This window comes from Salmo trutta, chromosome 25, assembly GCF_901001165.1.
Source record: "Salmo trutta chromosome 25, fSalTru1.1, whole genome shotgun sequence".
NCBI classification, from domain to species: Eukaryota; Metazoa; Chordata; class Actinopteri; order Salmoniformes; family Salmonidae; genus Salmo; species Salmo trutta.
In genome coordinates, this window is record NC_042981.1 from 27,812,745 (window position 1) to 27,825,625 (window position 12,881).

Sequence of the window (12,881 nt, forward strand, 5' to 3'; positions counted from 1 at the left end):
TGCATCTTCAAAGTGGTAGGCATGTTGTGTAATTCAAATGATACAACACCCCCAAAATCTATTTTATTTCCAGGTTGAAAGGCAACAAAATAGGAAAAATGCCAAGGGGGGTGAATACTTTCGCAAGCCACTGTAGGACCTGTCCATTGACAAAATATTTATGGGCTTGCTCAAACAGAGTTTGACAAATACAACTAGACTGCATGACAGATTGAATATGTACTACTGTACTGCAATATCACTGAGACCACTGTCAGCCCTCTGATTTCTCAGTGAGTGATGATATACTAACTACACCAGGACCGGTCAGAATCCGTAGCATTGTAGGCCTATTTTTGTTTTTCAAACACTTTTTTTCTGGTTACCAAGTAGTTCTCCTCTATAATGCCATGTTAAATTAATTTTATAAAACCAAATAAACCTTTGATATTCAGTTTTAATAAGGTTTAAATATTATGCCGCCAAACATTTCATATGCCATAATCCTCTACCATTGTAAAATGTCAACATATAACATTCTAAATTACTTATAAACATATATAGTTCCATAAACCTTCATTCATTTTCTCACATTTGCTCCATTTAATATAAATTTAATAGCTCCAGAGGCCAGATGTCCCCATTTTAGAAATAGCATAAATCATAACAAAACATGTCAGACAGTCCAAGACTGGGTCAACATAGTTAAACTACACTACAATTATTTTAGAACATAGTGCTCTTTGAAGCAGAATAGCTATATGGAGTTCCATTACATGCCAGGTCTACCTTTTTGATCAATGCATTTATTCCACTCTGGTTTTCACGCTCTCTTCCTCTACCTCTTCAATTTTCTCCCCGACGTCTACGTTTCCATCCCTAAATCAGACATGTCGGTTAGAAAATGTCTATATTGTAATTGCATCAAAGTTTTGCTTGACTGCAGTATTTGTCTTCTCTTCACTAAAGACTTTACGACAGTCTCACAGTATTATGTAATGCAACATTGTATATAGAACTATACCACATGGCGTCCTTGGATTTTCAGCTGCAGTGGTATTCCTATTGGCATTAGATATTGTATTACCAAAATGAATTGTTAATTGGTAGACACTGTGACACACACTTGTCATTGTAGGTACCTTTTCTCCATGTCACTCTCAACACTTTGGTCATCAACATCGTCATTGTCATCCAATATGAAGACTGGTGCCGTTCCAAACTCTTCTCCCTTTGTTTTGACAAACTGCTCATTCAAACCAGCTTCCCTCAGCTTGTCTCTGTATTTACGCTCCGCGTCAGCCTTGGCGTTTTTCTAGAGCAATTCCATCAAAGGGCAGTGAATAGACAAGGTGCACAACAATAAATAATACAACAGTTGACTGCTTAAAGGCTCTTTTCAAGTGTTTGCAATTCTAGAAAATGAGTTTCCAGGTCAATGCAAGCCCCTAGTTTACCTGGGACACCTGTTCAAACAGGTAAGGACGGACAGTTACTCTGGCCTTCATATCCTGTAGCTCCTTCTTATACTCTCTGGTCCTTTGTTGGTCGGCCTCCCTACATGTGCAGAGCCACATAAACATTAGGTAAACATTAAGGACAGATCAACAACTCTTTAATCAGTCTGTTCTTTTCTGTTTCATCTGAGGAATTTCCCAGTACTCACCGGTGCTGTTTCAGCTTCTCATGATACACCTCTTTCAGGCTGCAATGAGGGTCCATGACCTTGGCGCGGACAGCCACTGTCTTCTTCATGGCCTGAGACCTCTTCCTATGTCTCCGCATCCACTCTGCACTCTCCTGCTCCTTGCACTCTTTCTGCTCCACAGACTTTCTGATGGACCAGGGGGAGGACAAGACAGAGATGAGTATGACTATGTCCTGTATCTTTACTTATTAAGACAGACACAGCTGATAATGAAGTTCACAGTTCCCTTTTACCTAATGGCCATACAGCGTTTCCTTGCTGCATCTGTGATGTAGGTGGGAAGCGTATCTGTGGACAGTGATGTTAAGCCTCCAAAGGAATTGCTTCTCTTCAAAATGGCACTGACTATGGGTTCCTGAGGACAAAAATAACACAAGGAAACAAAACGTTTCCAAAGATACAAAGAGAAATTTCATTTCAAGTTCTATTTGCAGAGTTCTACAGTAAGCTCACCTGTTCTTTTTCAGAGCTGCTTCTGCTTGGTCTTGAAGGCAGAGTTGACGTCCGTAGGTGGAAGGGCTGACACTTGGTAACATTTTTCCTCTCTGCCCTCTTCAGTGATTCCCTCTGAAAGGCCTTGTGCAGCCTGTCAAAATCAGGGACCTGGGAGTTGGTCTTTGGCTGGAAGGTAGGCTTCTGATCCAGGAAGGCCAGAACCTCCTTCTTAGTCCGTTGGGCGGTGCGAGGCTCCGGGTTCTCAGTATGAGTTTGGTTCTCTATAGGTGCTGTGGACTTCCTCAAGGTCTCCTGGGCCCTCAGCTGGATGCGTACCTTCCTGCGCAGCTCCTCCTCTACAGAGCATACAGAATTTAGTGAGAAAAAAAAAGATTTAGGGAGGATTATAATACTTTTATAATACAATTTACTGCACCTAAGCAAGATCTCTGGAGATATATTATTTAGGCAACACACCTTTTAAATGCTCTGAGACAGCATGGTCTTTGATTGCTTTCGGTATTGGTTTCCTGACATTGGTGGCTTTTTGATTCTGTGCCACCGTGCTTATCATTTGCATCAGCTTCTCTCTCTTCTTCTCATCTCTCTCCAGGAAGCTGAAGGGCTTCTGCATGGAGAGCAGGAAGTCCCTCCTCTGTTCATGGCCTTCCTTCCTCTCTTTCTGACGCACCTGCGTCATCTCATCATAGAGGGGCAAAAACACATGGCCAGGCACAGGAACAGCACGAAACTTCCTCTGACATTCCGCCTCCTCTTTCTCCTCTTTGCTTAGTTGGAGCTGCTCTGTTTCTGTCGGTCCTTGGTGCTGAAGATGCTGTGGTCCTCTGTGTGAAACAGTTGTGGCAGAAGCCCAGGCTGCAGAGGATGTGACAAACCTCCCTGACTGTCTGAGCTGTGGGGATTTCCTGAAGGTAGACCTCCTACCTGACATCAGTTCAGACATGGAACTGGATTTCCTCGGTCCCCTACATTTGAGATTGTTTTATTTAACATAGAACAATAGGATATTTGAGACTTACAAAACAAATATATTGTGATAACTTATTTGCATCATTGGGTGACTTGACATACCTGGCCTGAGAGCTGAAAAACTCGTCCAGTTGTCTGTCAGCACTAGACTTCCTGTCGAAGCCTGCTGACAGCATAGAGTTCTGCTGGATCCTTTTCTCAAGGCCCTCTCTCTGCCTACTCTCTGTCTCCTGCAGCTGCTGCTTGTGGGCCTCCTTCATCTCCTGCAGCTGGTGCTGGAGCAGCAGCTCTGAACTCAGGCCATCCTCCAGGAAAGCCTGCAGGTCAGCCATGTTCCTCTGCTCTTGCATCCTAGCAGCAGTGTGTCCTCCTGAACCCAACATTCACCAAACAGCTATGGAAAGAAGGAAAAAGGGGAAGACATTTTTAATTGTATTCCAAAAACACCTCTTCCAAAAACACCTCCCACAGTGAAATAAACCCTTGTTTAGATCAGACATTTTTATTTCCACAGAACTGTGTCCCACATTTGATCAATTAATGATAATTAATATCATGAAAAGTTATGCAAAACTCCAGCAGCACATGATGTGAGCCTCCGCAAGGGTTGCCTTAGTAACCAAATTGCTTCTCCAAAACATTGCCAGATAATTCTTATTATATGTCTATGTTAACATAGTAGGCTACATGCTAAACTGTTTTAGGGCAGAAAATGTGTAATGTTACACAATGCATAACTACAATACATATTGAGATGACAATTTTGGAATATTGCAAAATAGAAAACATAACCTGATGCTCGTGCACTTTAGAACTACAGCATACTTATTCCAGTGGATTATTATTATTATAATTGTTGTCCATTGTCCATCTCTTCTTGCTTCTCTGCTTCACAACAAAGACTGTCATGTATCGACATCATATATTGACACTGTTACAAAGTAATTTAACTTCGAATCACTAGATGATGTTTCGCTACATGTTGTCAAAGCTAAGATATTTGACTCCACCCCCTGGAACCGTCTAATGTTTGATTGGCCGAAGTAAACGCTTGCGGTATCTCGATCTATCAGTGATCTCGATTGGGCACTATCATGTTGACACATTTGTAACACATTTTTTTATTCAAGAAGCGCCTTAACTATCCCTTCTACATTGTCCTCCTGAATAAAACAGAATTATGTTTAAATATCAATAGCACCAAAGTGCGGACAACTTGTGAAGTGAAACTAGTGCGGTTCCTTTTTCTGATTGGTTGAGCACGACAGGAAGTACTTGCCTCTTACGTATGTCAAAATATACAACATGGCTGCATTATAGAATGGACACAGCTGCTGTTAGTAGGACATATTCAAGGGGAAACATTTAGTTCTGATTCTAAACAATACCGTTGGAGTTGTTTTAAGGGTTAGACGAGTACCACGTCGTTACGTTGTTTTAAAGATGCACAGTCTCACTAAAACGGCACTGTCTTTCAATGGAATCGGGTGGCGGTGTGTTTCTCTGAACCGTTTTTCAGAAACAAGAATCATTTGCAGAGGACTCACGTGCGCAGCAGAACACGGGGAACATAAAAATGAGCTCTACGATGTCATTATATCTGGAGGAGGGATGGTTGGGACCGCTATGGCTTGTTCTTTAGGTGAGTCGAGGTGATCTCCTAATGCTGCCCAGTCAAACAGCCCCTCTACCCCTATTTGCCCCCATCTAAAGGAGGAGGAGCCGTCATTCCGCCGCTGGATGCAAATTCTCAGACTTCATCCTCACAACTAAGTTGCAGTTGTGGCTTTGCTGCTGATTTACACCATACAGCATTTGCCTTAGTTCTGTGTTGCTAAACAAGTAAGGTATAATTAAGACAAACATGCAGAGGAACTTTAATTTCTTGTTCTCATAAAATGTAGGCTATATCAATGCTACGCCCACCACAACTTTGAATCTGTATGTTTATCATTTTGGACAGAGCATCAATCAATTTCATGCATCCTCGTTATTGTTGACAGGCTTGGATCCAAACTTGGAGGGGAAGAAGATACTTTTGCTTGAGGCAGGCAACAAGAAAGTGATGGACAAGGTCCCAGACGCCTACAGTACAAGAGTCAGCTCCATCAGCCCGGGCTCTGCCACCCTCCTCAGTGGTACACAACCATATTACCAAACACTATTATTATGTTCCCTGAGAAAGTCATCTCTCTAATGGCATTAGAATCTCTGTTTTCCATTAGCAGCCAATAGCATCAGAAAAATGTAGGGAACCTCTCTGCAAACAGACACACATGGCTGCAATAGTATGAGCTTCATAAAGTACAGTAGGGGTGAAGACTTGTGTGTAGATAGTTTGGTAGTTGTTGTCTATTATTTGTCAGGGTTGGTTTATCCATTTAAAAAGAACAGTACATCTTGTCCAATGACAAAAGAGCTCATGTTTAAGTGGCCAGCTTCCTGTCTGATTAAGTCTATTTGTGGTGTGGCTCAGTATAAAAGGTTGTCAGGAAGTAGGTTAGTGATCAGGCCCTGCTTGTCTAGTCACACATGCTTAGCAGGGATCATATCTGGCCTCTAGTCTACATCAATCATTGATGGGATCCTCTCAACTATTATTTATGTCTCCTGGGGTTTTACTTGACACCCTGATGATGTACTGCATGTCAATAAGGAAGTGATTCGGATACCCATGGCTATGTCAAGCCCAGTTAAATTGACTTGGATGTATACTGAACAAAAATGTTAACGCAATATGCAACCATTTCCAAAATTTTACTGAGTTACAGTTCATATAAGGAAATCAGTCAATTGAAATAAATAAATTAGGCCCTAATCTATGGATTTCACATGATTGGGAATACATACACTACATGGTCAAAAGTATGTGGACAGCTGCTGGTTGAACATCTACTTCCGAAATCATGGGCATTAGTATGGAGTTGGTCCCCCCCCTTTGCTGCTATAACATCCCCCACTCTTCTGGGAAGGCTTTCCACTAGATTTTGAAACATTGCTGCGGGGACTTGCTTCCATTCAGCAACACTGATGTTGGGCGATTAGGCCTGGCTCGCAGTCTGCGTTCCAATTCATCCCAAAGGTGTTCGATGGGGTGGGGGTCAGGGCACTGCAGGCCAGTCAAGTTCTTCCACACCGATCTCGACAAACCATTTATGTATTGACCTCGCTTTGTGCACGGGGGCATTATCATGCTGAAACAGGAAAGTGCCTTCCACAAAGTTCGAAGCACAGAATTGTCTATAATGTAATTGTATGCTGTTGCATTAAGATTTTCCTTCACTGGAACTAAAGAGCCTAGTCCGAACCATGAAAAACAGCCCCAGACAATTATTCCTCCACCACCAAACTTTACAGTTGGCACTATGCATTGGGGCTGGTAGCGTTCTCCTGGCATCCGCCAATCCCAGATTAGTTTGTCGGACTCCTAGATGATGAAGCGTGATTCATCACTCCAGAGAACATGTTTCCACTGCTCCGTAGTCCAATGGTGGCGAGCTTTACACCACTCCAGTCAATGCTTGGCATTGCACATGGTGATCTTAGACTTGTTGTGCGGCTGCTCTGCCATGGAAACCCATTTCATGAAGCTCCCGAGGAACAGTTCTTGTGCTGTTTGGGAGTTTGGAACTCGGTAGTGAGTTTTGCAACCGAGGACAGATTATTTTTACACACTTCAGCACTCGGTGGTCCCATTCTGTGAGCTTGTGTGGCCTACCACTTCTCGGCTGAGCCATTGTTGATCCTAGACGTTTCCACTTCACAATAACAGCACTAACAGTTGACCGGGGCAGCTCAATTGTATATATCTGTCAGCAACAGGTGTGGCTAAAATAGCAGAATCCACTAATTTGAAAGGGTGTGCACATACTTTTGGCCATGTAGTGTATATGCATTTGTTGGTTACAGATACCTTAAAAAAAAAAGTAGGGGCGTGGATCAGAACCAGTCAGTATCTGGTGTGACCACCATTTGCTTCGTGCATCGCGACACATCTCCTTTGCATAGAGTTGATCAGGCTGTTGATTGTGGCCTGTGGAATGTTGTTCCATTCCTCTTCAATGGCTGTGCAAAGTTGCTGGATATTGGCGGGAACTGGAACACGCTGTTGTATACGTCGATCCAGAGCATCCAAAACAATGGGTGACATGTCTGGTGAGTTTGCAGGCCATGGAAGAACCTGGACATTTACAGCTTCCAGGAATTGTATACAGATATTTGCGACATGAGGCTGTGCATTATCATGCTGAAACATGAGGTGATGGCGGCAGATGAATGGCACGACACTGGGCTTCAGGATCTTGTCACGGTATCTCTGTGCATTCAAATTGCCATCGATAAAATACAATTGTGTTTGTTGCCCGTAGCTTATGCCTGCCCATACAATAACCCCACCGCCGTAGACATCAGCAAACTGCTCACCCACACAACGCCATACATGTGATCTGCAGTTGTGAGGCCGGTTGGATGTACTGCCAAATATTCTAAAATGACATTGGAGGTGGCTTATGGTAGAGAAATGAACATTCAATTCTCTGGCAACATCAGTGATGGACATTCCTGCAGTCAGCATGCCAATCGCAAGTTGCCTCAAAACTTGAGGTGTCTGTGGCATTGTGTTCAGTGACAAAACTGCACATTTTAGAGTGGCCTTTTATTGTCCCCAGCACATGATGGACCTGTGTAATGATCATGCTGTTTAATCAGCTTCTTGATATGCCACACCTGTCAGGTGGATGGATTATCTTGGCAAAGGAGAAATACTCATGAACAGAGATGTAGACAAATTTGTGCTCAAATTTTGAGAGAAATAAGCTTTTCTGCATATGGAACATTTCAGGGATCTTTTACTTTAGCTGATGAAACATGGGACCAACACTTTACATGTTGCATTTATATTTTTGTTGACTTCGCCCACTTGAGTTCTTGTCTCATTTAATCAAACTCCTCTAGCAAGTAATTATGGGGCTTCTATGCCTCATACATAACATCCCTAGATTTTATAGATCTTGTATTCTATTAAAATGTTGTTTGTGCCTTGCAGGTGTTGGCGCATGGGATCACATTATGAACATGAGATGTAAGCCCTATCAGAAGATGCAGGTCAGTTCTTGGAAACTGCAAGCCCTAAAGTTTGTATTTTTATTGAGAAGCCCATTTAGGTCGTTAGAGTTATACTGCTATATACTAACTCTCATTCTCCATGCATCAGTAACTTGTTTGGCTATAAAGTTTTAGGAAAATTGTATCTCCCCTGCCATTTAACCTCTACTCAATCATGTACTTTACAATGCCATTTCCCTCGAGCATGTAATTGTTCACAAAGAAAAAGCAAACCCAATGGCGGTTTAAAACACGCATTTTGTTCATTCCTCTGCCCAATTTATACATCCTCAGAGGCCATGCAAATGCCAGTGTGCCTCAAACCCCAAAGGACAGGAGGTCAATTTAAAACGATGATCAAAACTCCCTGTCTTAGTGAAATGTTTGTTTTTTCCCCTCTGGCCACAATGGCAGAGTATTTAATTAGGATCATATTTAATAGGAAAAATACATCCATTTGGCATCTTCAACTAGGCGTTCATCCCCTGTACAAATTATAAAGATGAATGTGACAAGCAGGAGGCAGAAGATGTAAGATGACAGGATGTGTGGATGTCAGTAGCAAAGTGACCGTGTTTTACAGCTGTGGACGCAGGCCGAGTCCCTTCTGTAAGATGTGGTCAGTTTATACCAAAGAAAAAAACACAGGGTTTCTCTCATAGCCAAGGATGTCATCATAAAATGTAATATGGTGATTATGGTGATATACCTCTTCTGTAATACCATAACTGCTCTGCTCCTTTTTTTTCTTGTTTGTTTGCAGATGCATATTACAAGGATAGAGGAGCAGTGCGTTGAGTTTAACCCAACAAAAATCTTCATTCACTATCCTAAATAGTTAACTACTGGCTGAAGAAGGAAAAATATTAGTAGGCCATTTCCAATGGTCTCTCTCCTGTCTGGGTATTAAGATGGAAAGATAAGCAGGTTTTAAAGCTCCCATTTGGGGATTTCTCCTAGCAAAGAGGACAATAAGTACATAGCAACACATTCCTTATCAACAGAAGTATATTTTTCTCCAACATAAAAACTCCTTGGAATTTGCGGTTTGGTTTCATTAAATCTTTCAAGCAGCCAACCACTTGTCACAAGTTGCAAACCCACCACCATTAGTGGTTTTCTGTAGGGTTAAAACCCACTACTTGATGGCATGTTGGGGGGGAAGTAGTTTAGCTGTGTTACTTCTGAATGATAAGGTCTGAGAGAGAGTCCTACATAAGCATAACCACTTCCCTGCGTCTCATGAAAAGTCTTAATTTACCATCTCAGAAATGATGTGCCTCAATAATGTGTTTTATTTTGACACTCAAGTTTTTTGGGATACATTAACCAATATTTACCCGCTCGGTAATGGTCACAAATGTGTTCTGTCGGGCCAAAAATATTGCCATAAATCCACATCACAAATGGCATTTTATCATGCATCAGTAAGCTCCCTAAGTCAACCATAGAACTAGAAGGGTGTTGTTGACCTTTCTAGATCTTAGTTTGGTCATTTAAGTAGTGGCTGCCAAGCTCTGGCTGCAGCTGAACAAATTTGATGTGTTCAGTTCAATTAGGCTGTGGCTCTTTGGCCGGCTAAATATAGGGAATGGGGATGCGTTTAAGGATAGAGTTGTTGACCACAGGGATAATTGATTTCTCATTTAGGTTTGGGATGCCTGCTCGGATGCCCTGATTACATTCGATAAGGAGAACCTGCAGGACGAGATGGCATACATTGTGGAGAACGACATCATTGTGGCAGCCCTGACAAAACAGCTGGAGAATCTCTCTGGTAAGAAACGCAGCGCCACACACAGTCCAGTTGCATTGCTGATTTTTCCATGAAACCCTCACTATGCACGAGTAGTGATGTGACTCTCCTGAGAAGACATCTTGACTTCATTGACATCCTGTTATTGAGCACGGGGTCTGGCAGCTCATGTTATGTCACCATATTTGTTCCCTCCTGTCCCTGTGTTTTGTTTATTTGTATTTTCCCCAGTGTCTGTTTTTAAAGAGATCTTGGACGCATCCATGTTTTTCCTGCTATTTCAATCAAGCTCCATATTTCCAGTGTGCCAGTTAGTGCACTCCATAGACCGGGTGCCATGTAAAGACACGTGCAGTTGTCCAATGACCTATTTCACATTGACATGTCCTCCCACGCCATTAAGGATGCTAAAGTGCTGACGGTGTGTTGTGCTGTATTGTTGTTGAAATTAGGCCGACTTTTTGGAGGTTCAGAAATGAAACCTTAGCACTGCCTTGCGTCCGACTGTAAAACAGTATATTTCTAAACAGACTACATTTTGCACAAAAAAGATGTGTGGTTGCAGACAGCAGGTTCTCCTTAAAGGCATCATGTTGGTCCTCTACTTCATTCTTTCTTCCTTTGGCCATGATGTTTCTCTGCTTCTGAGGCAGTACATGAAAAGCGTGCACTAAGCCAGCTAGTTTGGTAGTAACTCTGCTCTCCAGTCACTGCAGGCCAATATTTGTCGCTCGTGTTCAGGAACCAGTAGTCAATCTGCGGACGGGAACCTCTCCAAGTGGGCAACGCCAAGTGTAATTCCAGATACTTTCATGTTCGGGATGACCGACTACTGATAATTCAAAGAAAGTGGGAGTTTTAGTGCATGCTGGCAGCAAGCGGAAAGTGTGGTATGGTCTGCTTGTAGATAAACACTATTAATCAATGCTATGCAGCAAGCCAAGACCATTGAGAAGACTGTCAATGTGAGCTTCGGCAGCTGGTCCCTGCCAGAGAGGGAAACCAGTGCTGTTTTACAAGGTGGTTTGTAGATCCTCCACTGCCTTAGTCACTTACAGCCAAACCTTACTCTCTTTTCTTCCTTTTTGGAGGAAACAAGTAGCAAAGTCTTGATTAGTGTGACCAATTGTGATGAAAAATACTTACTGGCCCCTTCCTTGTTTAGTGAAAATGATTCTCTGTGGTGAACCCAAAAACCCCTTGGCTCTGCTTTTGACCATTTATTTTCTCTGTGTTTGGTCTCTCAGATCAGGTGAGGGTCCAGTACAAATCCAAAGTGGTGAAATACACCTGGCCCAAGTCCCACCAGGTAGCTGACGCCATCCCCTGGGTTCAGGTCACCCTGGCCAACGGACAGACTCTTCAAACCAAACTACTGGTCAGTCCAACATCCTGAGTAGTAACTCTTTTATTTTAGGAATGTTTTTATGCCTTTGACCATAATGCTCTAGGATGTAAACGCTGTGATTGGCTGGTTTGCAGATTGGAGCAGATGGGCCAAATTCGATGGTAAGGCGGGAGGCGGGGATACCCACGGTCAAGTGGAATTACGACCAATCAGCTGTTGTGGCTGTTCTGCATCTGTCTGAGGTGAGATTTACATCTTACAACCTGTCTATTTCATCAAGACACATAGAGGCCATATTAATTGTTATCATGTGTTTCTATAGCCAACAGAGAACAATGTTGCCTGGCAGAGGTTCCTTCCAACAGGCCCCATAGCAATGTTACCAGTAAGTTTGTATCATAGGTTCAAAGTGCAGCTGAGCTCTTTGCTTTTTTCTGTCCCTTAATTTTAACCAACGTCCCCTTCTCTCTTGTGGCTGTAGTTGTCGGACACCGAGAGCTCTCTGGTGTGGTCGACCAGCCACCGCCATGCTGAGGAGCTACTGCAGCTGGATGAGGAGAGCTTCGTGGACTCCATCAACACTGCCTTCGTGAGTCCCGACCTGACCCAACCCAATCAGATAATGATGAGGAACAAGTGCCTTTATACAGCAGAGAAAGAAATGGATTTCTGATACATTTGTATGAATAGTACATTTATGAATGGAATTCCTTTTGTTACCAACATGCTGCAAGTGCACCAATGAACCGGTTAGCCAATACCACTGTTTTCTGTCTCCTCTACATCATACATGTAGACAATACCAACGTTTTGCCAGCCTAAAGTCGCTTTCCCAAGCCTACTATTTTTACTGGTCCTGCCGATCGGGTCACCACGGTTGTCATGCTTGGTTTCAGGCCTGGTTTGCTAATTAAACCTGTGGTCTGCCAGTTTGTCATTACTGCATGGAATGTTTTTTAAACAAAGCTAATTCAACAGCAGGCCTGACCAGCCTCTTCTTTTAATTAGCAAGGGTCTTGTAACGCTGCCAAACCATTATGTAAGTGAGGAAAAGTACACTCTGCATTTCTGCTCTAGTTTGTTTCTTTAACTTCTCTCTTCTCTCTGTCTACCATGCCCCTCTATCTCTACTATACCTCTCTCTTCCTCTACCTGCTGTTTCTACCTCTCTCTCTTTCTCCCTCCGTCTCTCCCTCCGTCTCTCCCTCCGTCTCTCCCTCCGTCTCTCCCTCCGTCTCTCCCTCCCTCTCTCCCTCCCTCTCTCCCTCTCTCTCTGTCTCTGTGTCTCTCTCTCTCTCTCCTCTGTGTCTCTCTCTCTCTCTGTGTCTCTCTCTCTCTCTCTGTGTCTCTCTCTCTCTCTCTGGTCTCTATGGTCTCTCGTCTCTCTCTCTCACTCTCGCTCTGGTGTGTCTCCTCTCACTCTCTTCCTCTGTGTCTCTCTCTCTCCTCGCCTCTCTCTCTCCTGTGTCCTCTATCCTCTCGATCTCTCTGTTCTCTCTCTCTCCTCTGTGTCCTCTCCTCTCTCTCTCTCTGGTGGTCTCACTCTCTCTCTCGTCTCGGTC

General features: G+C 43.2%; 2 protein-coding genes across 3 annotated transcripts in view; one reads left to right on the plus strand and one right to left on the minus strand.

Moving 5' to 3' along the window:
- Window positions 1–418: 418 nt before the first annotated feature.
- Window positions 419–4,254, minus strand: fam161b (FAM161 centrosomal protein B). 2 transcript variants are annotated; one of them, XM_029713486.1, is made up of 9 exons: window positions 3,938–4,254; window positions 3,215–3,506; window positions 2,600–3,108; window positions 2,141–2,478; window positions 1,921–2,042; window positions 1,646–1,813; window positions 1,437–1,536; window positions 1,122–1,294; window positions 419–858 (listed from the first exon to the last, which is right to left on the minus strand). In XM_029713486.1, the coding sequence occupies exons 2-9, from the start codon at window positions 3,493–3,495 to the stop codon at window positions 786–788; spliced, it is 1,764 nt and encodes a 587-aa protein (XP_029569346.1). In that variant the 5' UTR covers window positions 3,496–3,506; window positions 3,938–4,254; the 3' UTR covers window positions 419–785. The 2 variants fall into 2 exon arrangements, with proteins under 2 accessions (XP_029569346.1, XP_029569347.1); XM_029713487.1 differs by having other exon boundaries at window positions 3,905–4,254.
- Window positions 4,255–4,389: 135 nt separating this feature from the next.
- coq6 (coenzyme Q6 monooxygenase) overlaps window positions 4,390–12,881 on the plus strand; it is an 11,682-nt gene continuing 3,190 nt past the window's right edge. Inside the window, exons 1-8 of the mRNA XM_029713488.1 lie at window positions 4,390–4,754; window positions 5,116–5,250; window positions 8,157–8,215; window positions 9,866–9,992; window positions 11,219–11,349; window positions 11,454–11,561; window positions 11,642–11,704; window positions 11,801–11,908. Of these exons, the coding sequence (XP_029569348.1) occupies window positions 4,556–4,754; window positions 5,116–5,250; window positions 8,157–8,215; window positions 9,866–9,992; window positions 11,219–11,349; window positions 11,454–11,561; window positions 11,642–11,704; window positions 11,801–11,908 (930 nt within the window). The 5' untranslated portion in view covers window positions 4,390–4,555. The remainder of the gene's footprint in view (window positions 4,755–5,115; window positions 5,251–8,156; window positions 8,216–9,865; window positions 9,993–11,218; window positions 11,350–11,453; window positions 11,562–11,641; window positions 11,705–11,800; window positions 11,909–12,881) is intronic.

Excerpts from the sequence above, each read along its gene's own strand:
- fam161b (XM_029713486.1), bottom strand. The coding sequence starts at position 3,495 with ATGTTGGGTTCAGGAGGACACACTGCTGCTAGGATGCAAGAGCAGAGG. Across the intron at positions 2,043-2,140 it reads GCAGCTCTGAAAAAGAACAG|GAACCCATAGTCAGTGCCAT; the intron begins GTGAGCTTACTG and ends TTTTGTCCTCAG. Across the intron at positions 1,814-1,920 it reads AAACGCTGTATGGCCATTAG|AAAGTCTGTGGAGCAGAAAG; the intron begins GTAAAAGGGAAC and ends CTGGTCCATCAG.